Source organism: Fopius arisanus, unplaced genomic scaffold (genome assembly GCF_000806365.1).
Source record: "Fopius arisanus strain USDA-PBARC FA_bdor unplaced genomic scaffold, ASM80636v1 scaffold00054, whole genome shotgun sequence".
Lineage (NCBI taxonomy): Eukaryota > Metazoa > Arthropoda > Insecta > Hymenoptera > Braconidae > Fopius > Fopius arisanus.
In genome coordinates this window covers 245,740-264,586 of record NW_011887793.1, presented here as the reverse complement: position 1 = coordinate 264,586, position 18,847 = coordinate 245,740, and the positions used below count along the sequence as shown (strand labels likewise).

At 38.2% G+C, this 18,847-nt stretch overlaps 1 protein-coding gene across 6 annotated transcripts in view; it reads right to left on the bottom strand.

The window, feature by feature from the left end:
* The window catches only part of LOC105268152 (ubiquitin carboxyl-terminal hydrolase 9), a 116,185-nt gene that overhangs the window by 54,501 nt on the left and 42,837 nt on the right, over positions 1-18,847 (bottom strand). For all 6 annotated transcript variants that reach the window (XM_011307460.1, XM_011307463.1, XM_011307464.1 and 3 more), the window contains exons 9-10: positions 15,337-15,648; positions 774-991 (exon numbers count right to left, since the gene is read on the bottom strand). In XM_011307460.1, the coding sequence (XP_011305762.1) occupies positions 774-991; positions 15,337-15,648 (530 nt within the window). The remainder of the gene's footprint in view (positions 1-773; positions 992-15,336; positions 15,649-18,847) is intronic.

Genomic DNA, 18,847 nt, shown 5'->3' with positions numbered 1-18,847 from the left:
GAACCAGGGAGATACTGGACACCAGGGAGCAAGACAGACATTGGAAACAGAGGAATCAGGGAACTCCGGGAAACTACGGGGACTGAGGACTAAGGAAAAGGGATAATTCGGATTGGAAAAGTTTGGGAAAAACATCGAGACATTTGACGACGGGAAAAATCGAGTTAATAAGAAAAGGGAAAGAATTATTAATTTGCTAACGCGTTGAACCTAAGCTCTAATCTTCCATAAATTAAACTCTGGACACTGAGCAACGGGCACCACAAGATTAACTTAGGGGAAAGAAATTTCTAAACGTTTGAGTTCGTTACAAAGGTTTAGATGTTTTACACCAATAAGTTCTTTATGAAATTATCACACGGAAATATCGGATTTTCAAACGTGTAAAATGGAGCAGAAACAACAGCGCGAAACAACAGGCGAAAATGTATTTCATTACTGTAAAAGCTTCAATATTCATCAAAGTGATTCCCCATTATGAGTAAGCCATGTCTCATTCAAGTCCCGATAGGTTTCCTGATATTTCCATTTTGCAATTAATCATCCAGCCATTTACAAAATAACCGGGTGATTAAATGTGTCATATTTTTCTCTTATTTTATACCACTGATTTCTTAGTTCCAATAATTATGTACATGCTCATTGAAATGTACAAATAAAAGGCCAAATCAGGATTGAATTCCTTTTTCTTTCAATATTGAAAATGGAAATAGTCGGGAGTGCTGCCAGTATAAAGCACAGTCTCCTTACTGATTATTGGAGAAGAAACAAACCTTTGTGTGAATGCCTGCAAACAATCATAGAGAGATAAAGGATGTGGAGGACGTTGTTTTCTGACACTGGCATGATCTCTAGGTAGTGGTGTTTTTGGAACATTCTCTGTATATCGAATTGCTAACGTATCGCTGGTTTGGAGAGATATCATTCCTGTTTCTGGAACCGGACAGCCAGTACAGTGAGTATTGTACATACATCGCGAACAGTGATGACCCTGAAAACAGAAATAGTAACTCACCAATGAAGTTTTCATCGTTATGATGAGAATGTGTATTTGAAGTAAGTATCAAAAAGTAAAGATCACCGAGCAAGACAGAGGAAATAGAAAAAGTAGCCAATTTGATAAACATTTTTTAATTCACTAATGAATTCCCTGATCTACGACTTGCACTATTTCCGATGGGCTAAACGCAAGGGAACAATATTAAAACATTTTAAAGGGGCATGAATAAACGCAGTAATTTTTCCACCTTATCGATTGGTCAATAAGGCAGAAAAAAATGTAAGAGTTATGAATCCCCCATTTAACCTCATGTATGAGTTGTATCTTTGAATGTTTTTTTCTGCTATTACCCCGTTGTCAGGCAGTCTTTCCACCGAAAATTATCAGAGTTTGCATAGCTGTTAACTCCTCCGAGAAGACCGACTCACCAACGATCATCGAAGAACCTCAGAGCTTAAAGCAATCCATCAGCTTAAGTTCACAGAGTGATCACATCCATTTTCTTTGCCCCTTTTGGTTCGCCAGTAGTAATTGTAAGTCCAAACCAGACACTACATTAAGAGCCACCAACACATTCACCCCCCCCCCCCCCCCTTCGGCTCTTCTCTTGGATTTTCTAGTGCATTTGTGCGTTTAAAAAAAAAATGCAACTTAAGGGGACTCATAGGGTGTTTCTTCTCCTTGTAAGACATATGACTCAAATACTTGTGCGAATGTAACCATTGTATACCTTAGTGTTTAGTCCTATCCAGTCAGATCCCAGTAAAAGATAACTTTTCTCTCTCTATTTTTCCCTTGCTCTAGTCACGGCCCAGTGGACTGCCGAGGTTGCCTTTTGGCCACGACTCAAAAGGTTTGTAATACCCCGTAACAGCAACAGTACGACTATAATTACTAGTTACTTCCGTTCACGAAAAATCACTCCAGACGAGATTGAAGGCGATTCGATAATTATTCATGTCTCGAAAAGAAAAATCAATTACACGAGCAATGCGTAATCAGGTACATGATTTTCTCGATTACTTGAGTAAGCAGTAATTGAAATAGGGGATTCATAGTGATTCGGCTAATGAGTAATTCAACGTGAAATATGAAATATCTGGATTATGCAATTAATGAACTATAGAAAAAGCGGAATTTATGATTACTCTAAAAATGAATAATCCATGTTAGGAATTGTGTAATTATGCAAAATATTATTAATTAAATTTTTTACAGTTGCCAATGCTTGAGTAAGCAATAATAGAAATTGAGAATTTCTGGGCGATCTAAATAACAAGTGTCAGCACAGCTTAATTCTTGCTTAGAAACATAATCAGTACTTCGAAATGAGAAAACACTTAAATAATATACATATTCAACACCCAAAAGATATTTTAATTTCTAGCAATCAGTACTCTGCAAAAAAAAAACAACGCAATTGTACAATCAAGCGGTATCTATAGATGTGGGGAAAACTTTGTTTTCGTCGCTTTTCGATTATTCTAATAAAATTCTAAACGAATTTGTTTGTATTCATTCTTAGGTTTGAACGGAAGTCTTGTAGCTGTTTAATAATCAATGCCACATAATAATTATAACTGTCATCCTCATCTTGGAACTACCTCACAAGAACATCCGTATGAATTTTTCAGCCATCATTGATAATTAACTTTTTAAGTAAGTATTTTCCTCGCCCTCAGGTGACGATTAATTTTTGAAACTAGAAAATTTCGAAAAATTGTTCAGGGAAGTGAATTTTCTGAGATCCCAGTGCATAGAGTTCCATATTATAAATCAATATTAAAAATGCATTCATATTAAAAATGTGAGAATAATTATCCATATCAAAAATGGAAGAATAATTATCCATATGAAAAATATAAGAATAATTATTCATATTGAAAGTGAATGAATAATTTCTGCACGAAAATAAATATACTTCATGAATTACTTAACAAAAGAAGGAAGAAAAATTTCAATTAAATATAATTTAATAAATGGAACGATAACCGAGCCCGCCCAAGGCGTGCGAAGGTTGATCTATTTTATTCTTCGTGTCTCGCTCTTCGAGATTACACTGAGAAAAAAATCCCAGAAAAATTACTGTGCTCGGCACGGGAATCGCAGTGCAAAATGTTTTATTCGGAAAATTTATCGATGAGGCTAAGAATAATACCTAAGTACACCATGCTTATTTACAGGAAATTGAAGATTTTTCGACATTTTCATCAGTGAATTTTCCTATGCAGCACAGTAAAAATTCTGAGGCTACGAGGCATTACTGCGAACGCAAAAAAAAAATGATTAACATAATATGATCCAATACTGTGAAAATTACCACACGCCTCTTTGCTGCTGCGAGATTTTTACTGTGCTCCCTATGAATATTCACGACATCCCTCTAGTTTGGGATGAAACAATTGCCGATGCCCACGGATTACTTCCGGACGGTGTCAAACGTTTTACTTGGGCTGAAGTGCTTCAGATATACCGCCAAACCTCTTAGATTTTTACTTTTTACACACGTTTATTTAACTCTTTTGTGAAATACAAAAGTGCAACTTTATAAGAAGAATCAATTAAAATTGGGTAAGTATTGAAATCAATTAGTTTTTAATGGAAAAATTATAAGGTACAGATCCAATTGCATGATGTCGGTTGGGTTTTTTTTATTTGATTTTCACTTTGTTTCATATATATAGTATATTTGCATTCTCGCTGTACATTTCATAATACTCATCTACATCTGTTCTATTCTCCCATTGAAATCTGGACAATTTTTCATTTTTTACTCGAAAATTATTTATTTGAGGTTAAATGAGTCTGTTTGGCAAAATTTTCACAGTCAAATAACCTGTTTTTTTTTTTATTTTTTCGTTTTTCTTTCTCGAAATTAACCCCTATTAACGTCACATTGATTCCTTTACTATTATTAGCCTAGAATGCAATGTGATTTATCGGTTAGGGTTATTATGGAAATTAAGCCTTTGCATCTTTAGCATCTTTCAGCAAAATGGTCACCGAACTTTCTCCAGACGAAATTTTCTTTATTGTTAAGACACTGGAAGGTATTTACTTGGATGAACATCATGATTGCTTTGCACATAACCAAGAGGCTTACTCCTGGGCGATTTTAGATTTAAGTCATGAACATAGCGGTATCATAACAAATTTAGTTCGCGCCTTTAATGGTGCAAAATTTATAATTAAAAAGTGGTTATGAAAAGAATTTAATAAATTTTACTTTTTCAAAAAATAATATATGTATGTCTTTTGGTGTATATTCCCTTACCTTCCTCTCTGTAGATACAATCAATTACTCAATGTGTTTGTTTCATTGGGAAATAATTATTCTCTACGGCCAATTTAAAAATTCGAGCGGGAAGGCATAATTTTTATTCGGTCGATAAAGAAATTTTATGACACGAGCACAGTAATTTTTCTTCCACAGTGATACAGTTTTCCTGTATCTCGCTTGGTAAAAATTAAGGTTAAGGACATGAATTTTTTTATCTCGCTTGGTAAAAATTAGGGTTAAGGGCATGACTTTTTCTCGTGCGTGTGCTTTGCACCCCGATTCCCGATGAGCACAGCAATTTTTCCCCAACGTCTTTTTTCTCCGTATACGAAGGTAGTACCGCTACATATGCCTATTGAACCACAAGTTTTAGAGCTGAAATAATTAAATTTGAAGTCACGCCGGTAACGCTGCTAGCGGTCTCCCGCGGTCACTTTGGTCATTATGTTAAAAGCTGTTCCAAAAAAATTGTTGCTGAGAGATACGGGAATAAATAAAAAAGTTAATATAGTTGATGATTTTTTTTCATGATTGTTCCATTATACTTCGTGTCTCGCCCTTGGAGATTACGAAGGTAGCTGTTCAGAGCCTACGCAATTTTTTGATAACGCAAAATTTTGTACTTATTGTGTCTTGAACTTTGCAATCATTAGCCACCGAAGTGGGCATGAACAACATAAAAAATCACAAAAAAATTTTGTGAAAAAATGGCGCCAAGTCGACGTGAATCTGATTGCCTCCAAGACAGAAACATGGGACAATTACTGAATAGTTTAAATGATACAGTAGGCGAACTGATTATGATATAATCTTATTTTTAAAAAACCATGAAAATATTAAAAAATGCCAAGTTTACGTTGACAGCGTCAACTAGGACAATTTTCCGCAGTTTTAGTTTCGATTGGAAAATCGATTATTGTTAATAATGGCTTTTGTCATTCCGGCTGTAAGACAGTGTTTTACGGCTGCGTCGCTTTGCCTCGCGTCCACGGAACGCTGACTGCGGCTGTTATGACAAAAAATAGTGGGCGTCAAACGGCCAAAAAAAATTTGTCGACCAATATGATTGTTGCAAACCTCATCTTCGCTAGAAAAGTTTTTTTCGGCCTAATGACAAAATATATTGTTTCAAACCCCGTCCATAGGAAATTGATTCGGAAAAAAGTCAACTTGGCGCGCCGGGCTGTTCGATAATGAACATACTTCGTAGAAAGTGAATGATTGACAAAGCTAGAGTTCGCACGTTAATTAACAAAACGCCAAAACTATTGAGATTTGATTCAGCTTAATATATCACAATTGGATTCCGTATACCTGACTTGTACCTAACCTATTCACCAATGAACGTCAAATAGCATATCGGTATGAGGAGAGTGGGTACCGGTCAGTGTGATGCCGCGTTCATAAGCGATGCATGGTGGCACACTCACATTATGAGACAACGGCAAAGAGTGGGGGACGAAGATCATCAGTGAATAGTTTTAAATGAGGTGTAGTGCTTATACATGATAAGATGTCCGTAACGACTGAAGTAATTACGTAATTATCAATCGATGCATTCAATCAATAATCCACTTACGAATTTATGACTTGCTAGGGAAATGCTAAAATATACTTGTAATTTTTTACTATGTTCCCGGCAACGGAATGATACTCAGTGAATTAAAGGGGAAAAATGAGGCGCGCCAAGGTGACTTTTTTCCGAATCAATTTCCTGTGGACGGGGTTTGAAACAATATATTTTGTCATTAAGCCGAAAAAAACTTTTCTAGCGAAGATGAGGTTTGCAACAATCATATTGGTCGGCAAATTTTTTTTAGCCGTTTGAAGCCCACTATTTTTTGTCATAACAGCCGTAGTCAGCGTTTCGTGGACGCGAAGCAAAGCGACGCAGCCGTAAAACACTGTCTTACAGCCGGAATGGCAAAATCCTTTATTAACAATAATCGATTTTCCAATCGGAACTAAAACTGCGGAAAATTGTCCTAGTTGACGCTGTCAGCATAAACTTGGCATTTTTCAATATTTCCATGGTTTTTAAAAAATAAGATTATATCATAATCAGTTCGCTTACTGTGTCATTTCAACTATTCAGTAATTGTCTCATGTTTCTGTCTTGGAGGCGATCAGATTCACGTCGACTTGGCGCCATTTGTTCACAACATTTTTTTATGATTTTTTTTTATGTTAATAATTACCAAACAAATGATGCAATCAAAAGTATTGGTACCTGTTTCAAGCCGCTCTGACATGTGTTAGTTAATCATAGTAATTTTCCTCAACGAAATATAATTTAAATATTGATGTTTTAGTTTTTATTCAGTCATTCAAGTTGATTATTGAAAAATATTACATAAAAAATTTAAATTTGGAGGTAATATTTTAATTCAAATATTAACACTCGATTCTAATTGTTAAAGGGTCATTTACAAACATTAAATTACCTGTTTAATTAATTTATGATTAAAATGTTCGAATTCTAAATATTGAAAAATTGACTGAACTAAAATTTTTAATTTGGTTGTTATATTCAAATCATTAAATTATTAACAATCGTTTTCTATTGTTAAAGAGTAATTCACAAATATTAGGTTATTTAGGTAATTAATTAGAGATTAAAATGCTCGAAGATTGAAGCACTGAAAATTTTTAATTTAAAAGATTAAATTTAGATGCAATATTGAAATTAAATATGAACAATTGATTACAATTGTTAAAGGGTCATTTACAAACATTAAATTATCTGTTTAATTAATTTATGATTAAAATGTTCGAATTCTAAATATTGAAAAATTAACTGAACTAAAATTTTTAATTTGGCTGTTATATTCAAATCATTAAATTATTAACAATCGATTTCAATTGTTAAAAAGTAATTCACAAATATTAGGTTATTTAGGTAATTAATTTTAACTGAACTAAAATTTTTAATTTGGTTATAATATTCAAATCATTAAATTATTAACAATCGATTCCAATTGTTAAAGGGTAAGTCACAAATATTAAATGACTTGACGCTCTTTGACTGGCTTAAAAGCACGGGCTCCATCCTAGTTCATGCGCCGACAATTTCCCCTATACTTACCAGTTTCATTCCCTAGAACAGCCCACCCAAACAGCGCTAGGGAATAGTAACGCTCTCGAAATAAAACTCTTGAAAAAGTGAATTCTTATCCGTTGCTATGGAGTTATTTTTGTAATAATGTAATAAGTGAAAAAAGTAAAAATCTCATCAGAAAGATCAACCGCGATTTATATAATGTATCTAAGAATGCTTTTGCAAAAAAGCGTGCGTTTGAAAGGGAAAAAAGCAATTGAAGTTTTTTAAGGGGTTACGGGCGAGTTGTTAGCTGAAATATAATACACGACAACTCTCGGCCGGTGACGTCACCTCTGCCTGTGACGTCAACTTGGCAGATACGCTATCGCGTATCTTGATATGGACTTAATATATAGTCTTATGTTTTATTTTTTTTCTTTACGTAGGAATGAGTACTGATTCTGCAAAAGTACTGTTTTGTATGACTATGGATTGGCAATAAAAATCTGCAAAAACTCTTGAGTTTTCCGATCAGCCTGCAACTTTCATAATTTCTTGTATGCTGACACCTCTGGTGGTTGCTTCTGAGGTTGAGGCATGTCGGGTCCGGTGAGCAGTGAATTTTTTGTCAACTCCTAGATTTGTTAAAGTTTTTTTGATCTAACGACCAATCGAGTCCTCTTTAACAGCCTTGTGTGTATTGTTGAAGGAAGTTGCTTTTGTTTTTTTGAGACAACGTTTTGGCGATACAAAGTTCAGGTTTATCTTCAAAGAATGGTAAACGTAATGTTGGTTGTGCTCGACCCTTCTTGGAAGTCTTGATACGATCAGTAATTTTTATTTCCAATGCTTCTGGTGCCCTTTGAATGTTCTCCAGTTTTATCAAAGCTAGCGTTTGGAGTCTGTGTGCTGTTCCGAGTGCTAGCAGGACCACTAATTTGTGTGATAGATGTTTTAAGTCCAGTGACTCCAAGGGGTACCGGGTTGATAGCTTTTGTAATATTGATTCCACATCCCATGTCGAAACATGTTTAGGTCGGTTTGGTCGTTGTTTCTCACACCCTTTGACAAATCTGGTGATCAACGGATCGTCTGAGAGTTTCTCTGAAGAGATTAGAGCTAATGCTGATCTAGCTGCGTTGATTGTCCCATGTTCCACTCCTTCATTAAATCTAGCATATAGGAATCTCAGCACCTGATCAGGAAAAATGTCGAGGGGATCCGTATTTTTTGTCTGGTTGAATTTCCACCACTGTTTCAGTGTAGTGTCGTATTGCTTCAAAGTTGATTCTTCCAAAGAAGCAATTTGAATGTCGATAGTTTCTTCTGGTGATTTTCTCCTTAAAAATGCTTCGCGGATAACTTGGCGGCAACCAGGGTAAGCTTTGATGCTAGTGGATGTTGATGACACGTAGAAGGGGATACCAATAAATTGGGATTAGGATCGAATCTTAACTATCTGCCTTTAACCAGTTTTTGGAAGAGAAACCATGTCTGATGTGTCCATAATGGGACCACGAGAATACCTGATGCCTTGTCATTTCTTATTTTTTGTAAAACCTTAGTAATGATGGCAAACGGTAAAAAGGCTTAAAATGTGAGTTTTGACCAGCAGATGATGAATGCATCTGAAACGAAGGCTTCTGGATCTCGACCCCAAGCACAAAATTTTTGACATTTTGTATTTGTCCTCGACGCGAACAAATCGATATCTGGGGAACCAAATTTTCCGGTAATTTCGAGAAATGCCTCTTCTGGGAGGCGCCATTCCATATCTTCGTTAGTTATCCGTGATAATGTGTCTGCTTCGGTATTATCTTTTGACGCTATGTAAGCTGCAAAGACCCAGAGTCTGTGGTACTCACACCAGTTCCAAAATTCTTTAGCAAGTTCATGTAAACTGTTGATTATTATGCCCCCCATCTTATTAATGTAGGCTAGGGCCGTTGTGTTGTCTACTGTAAGTAGTATTTCGTAATCCCTCAGATTACTGGCGAACGATTTTAATGCTAGAAGAGCAGCTTTCAGCTCCAAACGATTGATGTCTAATGATCTTTCCTCAAAACTCCATTCGCGAAGATTTCCGTTACGTAATTGGATTTTCTAATTAGTGTTTTAGATGATGGGAAGGTTTTTTCCCACCATTCTAGATCTGATCGTATAAACACTGGGATTGCGATTGTATTCTCAAAATTGATACCGCTTAATTGTAAGACTCCTACTTTCGCTCTTCCTAGAGATTTACAATAAAGGGGTCCACATTCAACTCCTGGAGAGGCGGCTACGAGAGTTTCTATCAAGTTAGCAAATTCTCTGATTTGGCAGTACTTTTTCCTTTCAAAAACCTGAAGTAAGGTTATAACGTGTGATTTTTTCTCCCCTGGAAGTTCAAGGGTCATTCGCGTAGAGTCTATCATAAATCCCAGGTATTTGCAATAAGTACTTGGGGTTAGGCTAGATTTTTCCCAGTTAATGATGTAACGCGATTTTCGCGTTAATAATAATGAAAAATATTTTTGGGATAAATCACGCTCTCTGCCGCGTCGATTAGGTCCGCTAATTCCCTACGCGTGGGGAGTTGAGGTTATAGTACTGAACCTCAGCTCCCAATGAGACTCCTCTGTCGGAACACTTGGTTCTCCACTCCAGAGAACTGTTCCACGTTAGACGGGGCGGGCATTCAAATGGCCAGGGGTCCAGATTAGGGGTTACCTGGACAGCCTGGTTGGGGACATTTGAATTCGGCGCGCTCCAGGAGACGTTACCGGCAGGGATATCCTCGCGGTGGTGATAAGAACCACGGACGATCCCCCACGCACTCCAGCCGCGTGAGTCAGGAGTGGGGACCAGAGCTACTAGGGAGCACTCTCCACTCCACACGGCAGAGTTGCTCCGGCACTCTCACGGGCCACTCGGCCCCGGGCTCTGACAGCCCGTAGCTCTCGATGATTAGTGTGGCTATATAGCCCGCCATATCGCTTTACCTATTGCTATCTCTCTTACAGCCATGAGGCTGAGCTAACGGAATATAGTAGAAGGTATACCTATACCTAGAGCTCTCGCGATGCTAGCGCATATCGGCAGCTATCGGCGTTCTACCGCTATCTAATTACCGATCGCTCTCGCCTCTATCGACCTGACCTGCTATCGATCACCCTACCTTACCAAACTTCCGACGCTATCGGGGACCGACCATACTAAAAAGTCATCAAGAAAAATCACTGATAAATAGCCTCTCAATCTCAAGTAATTAACCACTAGTTTCATCAGTTTCGTGAAAGCAAAAGGACTTGTTGACAGACCAAACGATAAACACGTAAATTGGTATAATTGCTTCTGGAAAATGAATCGAAGATATTTTCTATTTTTTTCTTGAATTGGTACCAAAAAATATGCATCCTTGACATCAATGGTGCCCATATGCATGTAATTATCTAGTAGTTTACAGGCTGATCTTAGGTCTTCTAATTTGAAGTGGTCGGTCTGAATAAAATCATTCAACCGTTTCAAGTTCAAGATAAATCTGGGGCTACCATCCGGTTTAGGGCGCAGAAAATAACCGGATATGAATTAGTCGTCTATTGGGTTGCATGGCTCGAGGGCTCCCATCTCCAACAATCGTCAGATCTCTGAGGTTAATATAGTTTGTTCATTTATAGACCAAGAACGTTCAGGGATGTGGTTTTGTGTAGGTGGCGATTTAAAGCATATTTCATATCCTTTTATGCACTGTAAAATGAACTCATCGGACGTGATTTCCTCCCAGTACTTGTAAAAATAAAAAGTCAGTCTACCGACTATTTTTATTACTTGAGAGGATAATGAGTTTAAAACACCGGCAACCTGGGCTCATCGGGCTCACACCGCTCCCGAGGTTCGTTAGTGAGAGCTGGGAGAGGGTCCCCATCCTCGAAACTACCTGCTCTACTTCGATTTTTCGCTCTCCTTGAGCCCTGTTTCGACCGATACCGGCAGAGGGCGATCGTGTGATCGACCGGAAATTTTCAATTTTCCAAAAATTTGAAATATAAATATCTATTTTTCGCTCTAAATAGGCAGCAATGTCTGGCACAAGATTTTTTTTAATGCTTTCAAGTCACCTTTGACAAATATTTTGTGTCCAGATCTTATTTGCAGCAATTCAATAAATACAATAGAACAATTGTCCAAAATTCTGAGGTGGAGAGATACTTTTACCAAATAAAGTAAATAATCCGTGGATAAATAGTGGATAAATAGTGTTGTTGGGAAAATAAATATAACTCTGATAGGAATTCTAAGGGCTGACGATGAGAACAGGGCTGGGAAAGCCTTAGCAGTTCCGAATGGGACCGATCGGTCTGAAGCTTAACACCCATCAAGTCCATATTCACCTATGAGCTGGCCAAATTTCAAATTTTCGGGAATTCATTTACCTGGCTATTCTTCTTCGTTTGTAAAGATTGACCGTCAGTTGACCTTCTGCATATACACACATGGCCCTCAAACTTGGTATTTTTACGTTTCAGAAAATTCTACGCCATTTTCAGGCAAAATTAGAGAATAGAAAAATCAGACGATTGCAATGCTTCTATTCGGAAACAAAAATTAAATTACTCATTTTTTATTCTATTTATACTTCAAATTTCTAGTCCCAGACACTATCCTTCCACCGAAATTATAAGTTAGAAGGTACGCTCCACCAGAGAAATAATCTGAACATTTGTTTCCTCATGTTATGAATAAAAAAATTCATTTTTTGTTTTGATGTTGCAAAATTAGGCAATTCAAACTCTAATATGAAAGTGTGGAATGGAATTTCGCGGAATATATCCCTAAATTGACAGAGGCACATTCTCATTTTTCCCATTTAGAGTTCCAATATTTTAAATACCATTAATAATTGGCGAAAACCATTTCAGAAATATAATCTCTAATGTTTTTCATTGCAAATTGACATCTTCCAAATTTAGAGCTAAAAATAAAAACTGAAATTTCGTGCCAATTCTGGCGGGTCAACCTTTTTTATTCAACTCGCACGCCACTCTACGCGGCTAACGAAAATATCGTCACCACTGGGACTTACTGGCACACAATGGTTGGCTAATTGAGTACCCATTAGGATGAGAGGATTATCCCGACCCTTGTAATAGGCTGGCTCCCGACTACCTGAAGGTAGCCGGGCCCTGGTTTAAGAGCGATGACTGTTGTGTCGGCTGAAATGGTGATTCTTCTGACGGAAGTGGCTAGAGCTGGGGTATGGAGCTGGTTTCGCTGTGGGTTTCGTTGCCGACGATGTTGGAGTTGTTCTTGGTTTGTAGCCCGTCTGGGGATTCGGCTTCTGTGATACCGACGGGCCTCTCCAGTTTGACTGGATCAGTTGATTTTTGGATGGCTTTGGTGGTTGCATTTTAATCTCATGCTCCAATTTATCCAAGAGTTTTAGGTGTTGGAGCTTGTCACCTAGCTTTTCGCCAAACAAGAACGTGCCTGTCTCTCTTTTTTCCAGGGATTCTGCGATGGGTTTTGATAGACTTGGTGTGACACATACTCTGCGAGCCACCGTCTGGGAACGATGAATCTCTGCCAAAACTTTGGCCGCATCCCAAATTTCGGCTAGAACTTTTTTAGCTTCCTCTGTTTTACAGGACACTAGCGTAGTGATGGCTGAAGCTAACGCTGATAGTGCTGTGCCCACTGAGTTTTGTGTGATGCAAAAGTATTTCTCTGTTTTGAGAATATTTTCCTTCATGCAGCCTGTCAATTGCTCATTGAGAGTGGGGGCTTCCAAAGAGATTGATCCTGTTCTTGGATATTTCTTGCATAGTTCATCTTTAACCTCTTTTGTCATGGGTGTTTTTAACCAAGCCCCCCAAAGGTTGGCAATACTCGAGTGAATTACCAGTTTTCCCTCTGACTGTTGGTTCACCTCCTATTATGAGGAGTTCCAAAGGAGTTACATTCTCCTTATCCTTACTTATATCAGCGGCCTCGTGATCGTCTTGTTGAACTGGTGCGTCCACCACCTTAACTACTTGAACGTCTTCCTCAGATGTATCTCCCACCGTAGATGTTAGCGGGTCTAGAAAAGGATTTTTGGGCATTGGATTGGGCAGATCTGTATTTTTTTATTTTTTTGACCCTGTCTTACCTCTCGGGTAAGTTCATCTTTTCATTTTTTTGACAATAGGTTTATCTCTCGTATAAACTCAGTCATGTATCGGTGGATTTTTGTCTTGTCTCTCGTACAAGATCGACCCCGTTTTTTTTGTCCATCTTACCTTGTAAATTATCCCTGTCTTGGAGGCCATTTTTGTCGTTTAGTGTATTGACATTGCTGTCGACTGGATTTAGAGGTTGGGGTGGGGAAAGGCGATCCAGAATCAATCTTTCTAGTTTCCTCATTTTTGATCTGAGGCGTTCACTCTCCTTGTCCCTGCTACGCGATCTCTTACGTGATCTCTTGTGCTGACCCATGTTGGTAAGAATTTGATGAAAGTGATGAATTTTTTTCTATAATTCTTCTCTTTTCCCGTATAGTCCCGTGGAGCTCGAAAAACTGCTCGAAAAACGTGCGGTTCGTATGGTACAAGAAAAACGAATGACCAAAGTGACCGCGGGAGAGCGCTAGCAGCGTTACCGGCGGGACTTCAAAGTTAATTATTTGAGCTCTAAAACTTGTGGTTCAATAGGCATAAGTAGTGGTACTACCTTCGTAATCTCGAAGGGCGAGACACGAAGTATAAGGTCAATAACAACAGTCAACCATAGTCCAACTATCTTCCAACGTAAGCAGGACTTATGTGTCACCGTGAGACGGCATACCTACACCCACGTAATAAAATCAACGTATGGATATTTCCACACGTGCCACGGTCATTGAAAACAATTTTGAGCGAGAATTAAAAATTGAATGATCAGTCATTGTTAGTTACGGAAGGTGGAATAAATTAAGTGATTGAGAATATTTTTCTCGCAATTAGAAAAAAAATCAGTACTGGAGATAATTTTCTCGCAGATGTCGAAAGATTTGAATAATTACGAATTCCGCAATCATGAAAACGACATGTTTTATTAATCCAAGCATATTTCCCATGGAGTTCTCACTAATCAAGTAATTTCAAACATTGATCATGAAAATAATCATTATTCCAGTAAACGACATTGTTCCAAATTCTAATTTACTTCAAGTCCGTAACAATTTCTCGGGAAAACTTGATAAACTCGTTTGTTTGCAATGAACGTAGAGAGAAATATCCGATTAATTGCAAAGCTCGCGTGGAATTTGGGGGATCATTTCTCACATTGAAACGCCGATCAATAGAATTGCGCCATGAGACTAAAATAAGATAAGAACACCTGAAGGAAATGTCATAATCAAAACAAGAATCCTTTAATCAATTCACAACCTAATTACAACTCTCCGTTCGACAGATGGTTAACGTGAATGAATGATCTTTTGCTTTTTATGAATATAGTAACATGCAAAATTATTAAAAAATTATCAGTTTGAAACTGTGTAATAGATTTCACGTCATGTCGAATGATTGAATGGGAAAAATAATTACTTATAATACCACCACAATTTCAAAATTATCGGGCGGAAATGGCAGATAAACCAGTCAAATGGCGCAATTCTATTGGCTGAAATTTGGACACAAAAAAATCAAAAGAATCAAATTCGGTAAAACTTTGAAGATACCTAAGTACAATGTAAACCAAGACGGAGAAAAAAGGGCAGTAAAACCACCTATACGCTTCGTAACCGTGTTATGTGTTAGCCGTTCGGGGCAAATTACCAGGGCATCTAGTAAAATTTGTCGACTGCTTAGTAAATATTGTCAAGTAATTTTTTCTCGAACGACTAGATAACAGTTACTAGGCAGCTGACAAATTGTATTACGCAGCACGGTAATTATTTCCGAGTGGCAAGAATGCAACATAATTAAGGAACGGTTAGGCAATTGTTACGGACTTTTTCAGTCCGTATATGACAGTGAAATTAGGCCAAAAATTTTTGCATGCAATAATATTCACCTGTCCATCCACAAAATGAATCGTGTAATGGTCCTCCTGTGGGACTATTTTCTTGAAGACCTCATAAAGACTCTTAGCGTAAACCCTGGAAGGAAGTCTCACTAAGTGCGGATACCCACACAATTCCGTCCTCTTTTGATTATTCGGAGCTTCATCACTGTTCGTATCGTATCGGAGTATTACTGGTACATTAAGTATTCTCACAGTTGGCCTCGGTTTTCCTGTCTGACCAACCTTCATGAAGGAGGATGGCTCCACATAAGCGGAACATACTGGACATGTTCGTGGTCCCTTTTGAGTCTTGAAGTAGTTCTGTAGGATAATAATACCAGTCTCTCAGTTGAAAATCTAGTTGAATTCTCAAATAGTTCAGCGCATTGTCATGCTACGCATGAATTCACTTAATTCACATAACAGCTATTTACTTATGATTTATTCTGTCCTAATGACAATATCATTCTAGAGTTTCAGATTATGGGAAAAATGGTAGAAGGCAAACAACTATAAATCCAACCAAATATTATGAATATTAGTGACATTAGTAGAATTAGGCAAGACATCTAGGCGATTTTCTTAAATTACGATACTATTCCAACTTTGTAACGCGACAGTGAAATCTCCAACGTCAGTTTCGAAAACCCAAAAAGAAAACACAAAAAAAAACAATTGTCAAGTCCGAAAAGACCACCAAGCGGTTGGTCTTAATTCTATATATGGCCAATCGAGAGTTTTCGGTCTTATTTAGTCGACGAGGTTGCGCTTAAATATCGATTTTCCGACGGGATCACACGCAACAAGTCTCCAGCACTAGTGTCGAGGCACATCACTCTCATCTTCGTTTTTGTAAAAGACGCTCTCGTCTTGTCTTCTGTAAAACACACTCGCTTCGGCCGTCGTGATTGATCTTTTTGTGAACCGATGTATAAGTTGATATTAATTATACAAATATAATTTTGTTTGTCAGTTACTCCGTGACTGTATGATTGGAGAAGAGAGTCGGTTTTCGAGAAAGGAACATACGTAGTTTTCCGTCCTTGTTTAACTCCCTCTTTTAGTCAAAGTCGAAGCAACCCTGAGTTTCAAGTCTCTTGTGAAAATACTTATTTAATTATTCATGCTGTCAATCTTGTCAAAATTGACGGTCACCTAACATTTTCAAATTGACAATTTAGCCGGCTTGAGCTTCGACAGCTTCTAACTTAAGCCGCGTCGGATGGAATCTTTTGTAAAACCCGAAATTGCATAAATCCCGCGTCACGTAAAAAAAGATTCCGTCTCAATTGATTGAGTTCGATGATTCGATTTCTCATACACGAAAAGCCGTACCGTAGAAGTGAAATAATACACAAATTTATTGACAATGAGATTGAAAGGCTGTCAAAAGGGCGAGCTCTCCTGGAGTTGCCCCGAAAGTGAAAGCAGGTTTATGATTTTGTGTTAACTGCAATCCCATCATACGCCAAACCAAAAAACCGGCATAGCCACTTCATAACATTCGCTCTACCTTGCCGCAATTACATCAGACAAAAATAATTTCGACAATCGATATGAGTGAAGCATTTCACCAAATCCCAATAGAGGACACACACTCGAAGATACACGGCGTTTGTCATGAAAGGTAAAGGGCTGTTCGAATGGTTTCGTATGTCATACGGTTTAACGGGCGCCCCGTCTACCTTCCAAAGGTTGCCAAATAAATAGGTAGATCAGGTATTCACTTTGTGACGAGGCGAATAATTAGTACCCTCCCCCTGCATCCTAATAAATAACTATTTATTATAATTAACTATTAGGAATACTAAGAGCCGCTTAAGTTTAGCCACAGGAAAAAAGTAGGTTAAGAAATCTATCATCGTTGGGTTCCCACTCCCGACATACTTCTTCCCACACCCGAAGGCGTGTGCCCTTTCCCTTCGCCACGATATTCATCATCAACGAAGAAAAGTAGATGAGGAGACAGGAGAAGAAGACAACCTCTCAGCAGACCCCCACAGAAACAATTAAAGGAACAAGGACACCCAAAGACAAGTGCCCCCCATTAAACAACGGACAACGAATAGGCATTGCTCATATAACATTGGCCTTCGTGTCAGACTCTTCTAGTAATTAGTAACTAAGTTAAATCGGTCCCATAGCTTTTTGCCCTTTTCCTTACCATTAGCTTCTCCCCGGTTATTCTTTATTTTTGTATTCACTTAGTCGAACGCCACAAGCTGGTTGAATTTATCCTCCACCCTTGTTCTAATAATACAATGCCCTCAATTGTCAACTTTTTGTTGTATCTTTTTGTTTTTTTTTTATCACCTGCAAGAGAAGTGTGAAATATATCTGGTGTTTTACAACTTCCCCCGAGTATATCATTCTCACCTCCCCCCTCTTTTTCATTATTTCAGGCCCTTCCTTAAACTTATTAAATCAACGGATTTTTCCCCCAGTTATTCCATTATTGAATTTATCGTGTCTCGGGCGGGAAACTGATGCCGTTGGTCTAGGCGTCATGCTTCTTCAGCATGACAAAGAAACAGACGGAGAAAACTTGGTTCAAGTATTGAGTAGAGCATTGCATGGTGCAGAAGTGCTCTACATCACCACCGACAAAGAGTGTTTAACTGTTGTCTGGGCGGTAGAAAAGGTCTGGTATTATCTCGAGGGAATTCCGCTTAGAGTAGTCACAGACAATCAAGCCCTCCAATGGCATCATCAGTTGAAAAATCCAACTGGGTGTCTAGCGAGGTCATCGATTTATTTGTTCCAACACGAAATTACAATAGAACACCGTCGGGGCACGACGAGCGAAGCTCCTAATACGTTGTGGAGAATATTCAACATCAATGTTGACCTTGGGGGAAAGTGAAAAGGGTAGGAAAATGTTGGCGAAGAACAGTTCAAAATCGAGCTCGATGTAATTCAATGTATACTGAGAATTGGTTCAAGTTCAAGTTAATCGAGAAATATCCTCAATGATTTACCGAATGGAAAATAGAGCAAAACGAAATGTTTTATTACAGCCCCGACTACGAGAAAGCGGTAATAGACGACGAAAACCGGTGGAAAGTGTGTGAAACCGGTGAAAGTTGTCAAAACATCTGACGTGCTAAAAATTCTCATTGAAAATCATGAAACCCTGTCGCGGATCGCGGGTCCCAAACATGGATAAATAGGCCACGGGTTTCTCCAAAGAAGGCAACTCAAAAATATCATGATTTTTGCAAATAATAATAAATCACTCAGGGGAATATTGGTAAATAAACGAATAGGCCACGCAATACTCCAGAAAAGAGGGAAAGGAAACAATAGATCCACGGGCGCCGCTGGACACCCATTACCGGATATCATACAGACGAGATACTCGTGCAGGATTTGCCGACTAAACAGACGCGGCCAATACTCGGGCTACTATAGGTTCACCAAATCTCGGTTTACGCAGCTTCGGCCAATGCTGTGCCGATCATCGTTTACCCAAAGATGAATGCGCCGAAGATTGGGCGAGCATGACCTAATGATCGATATA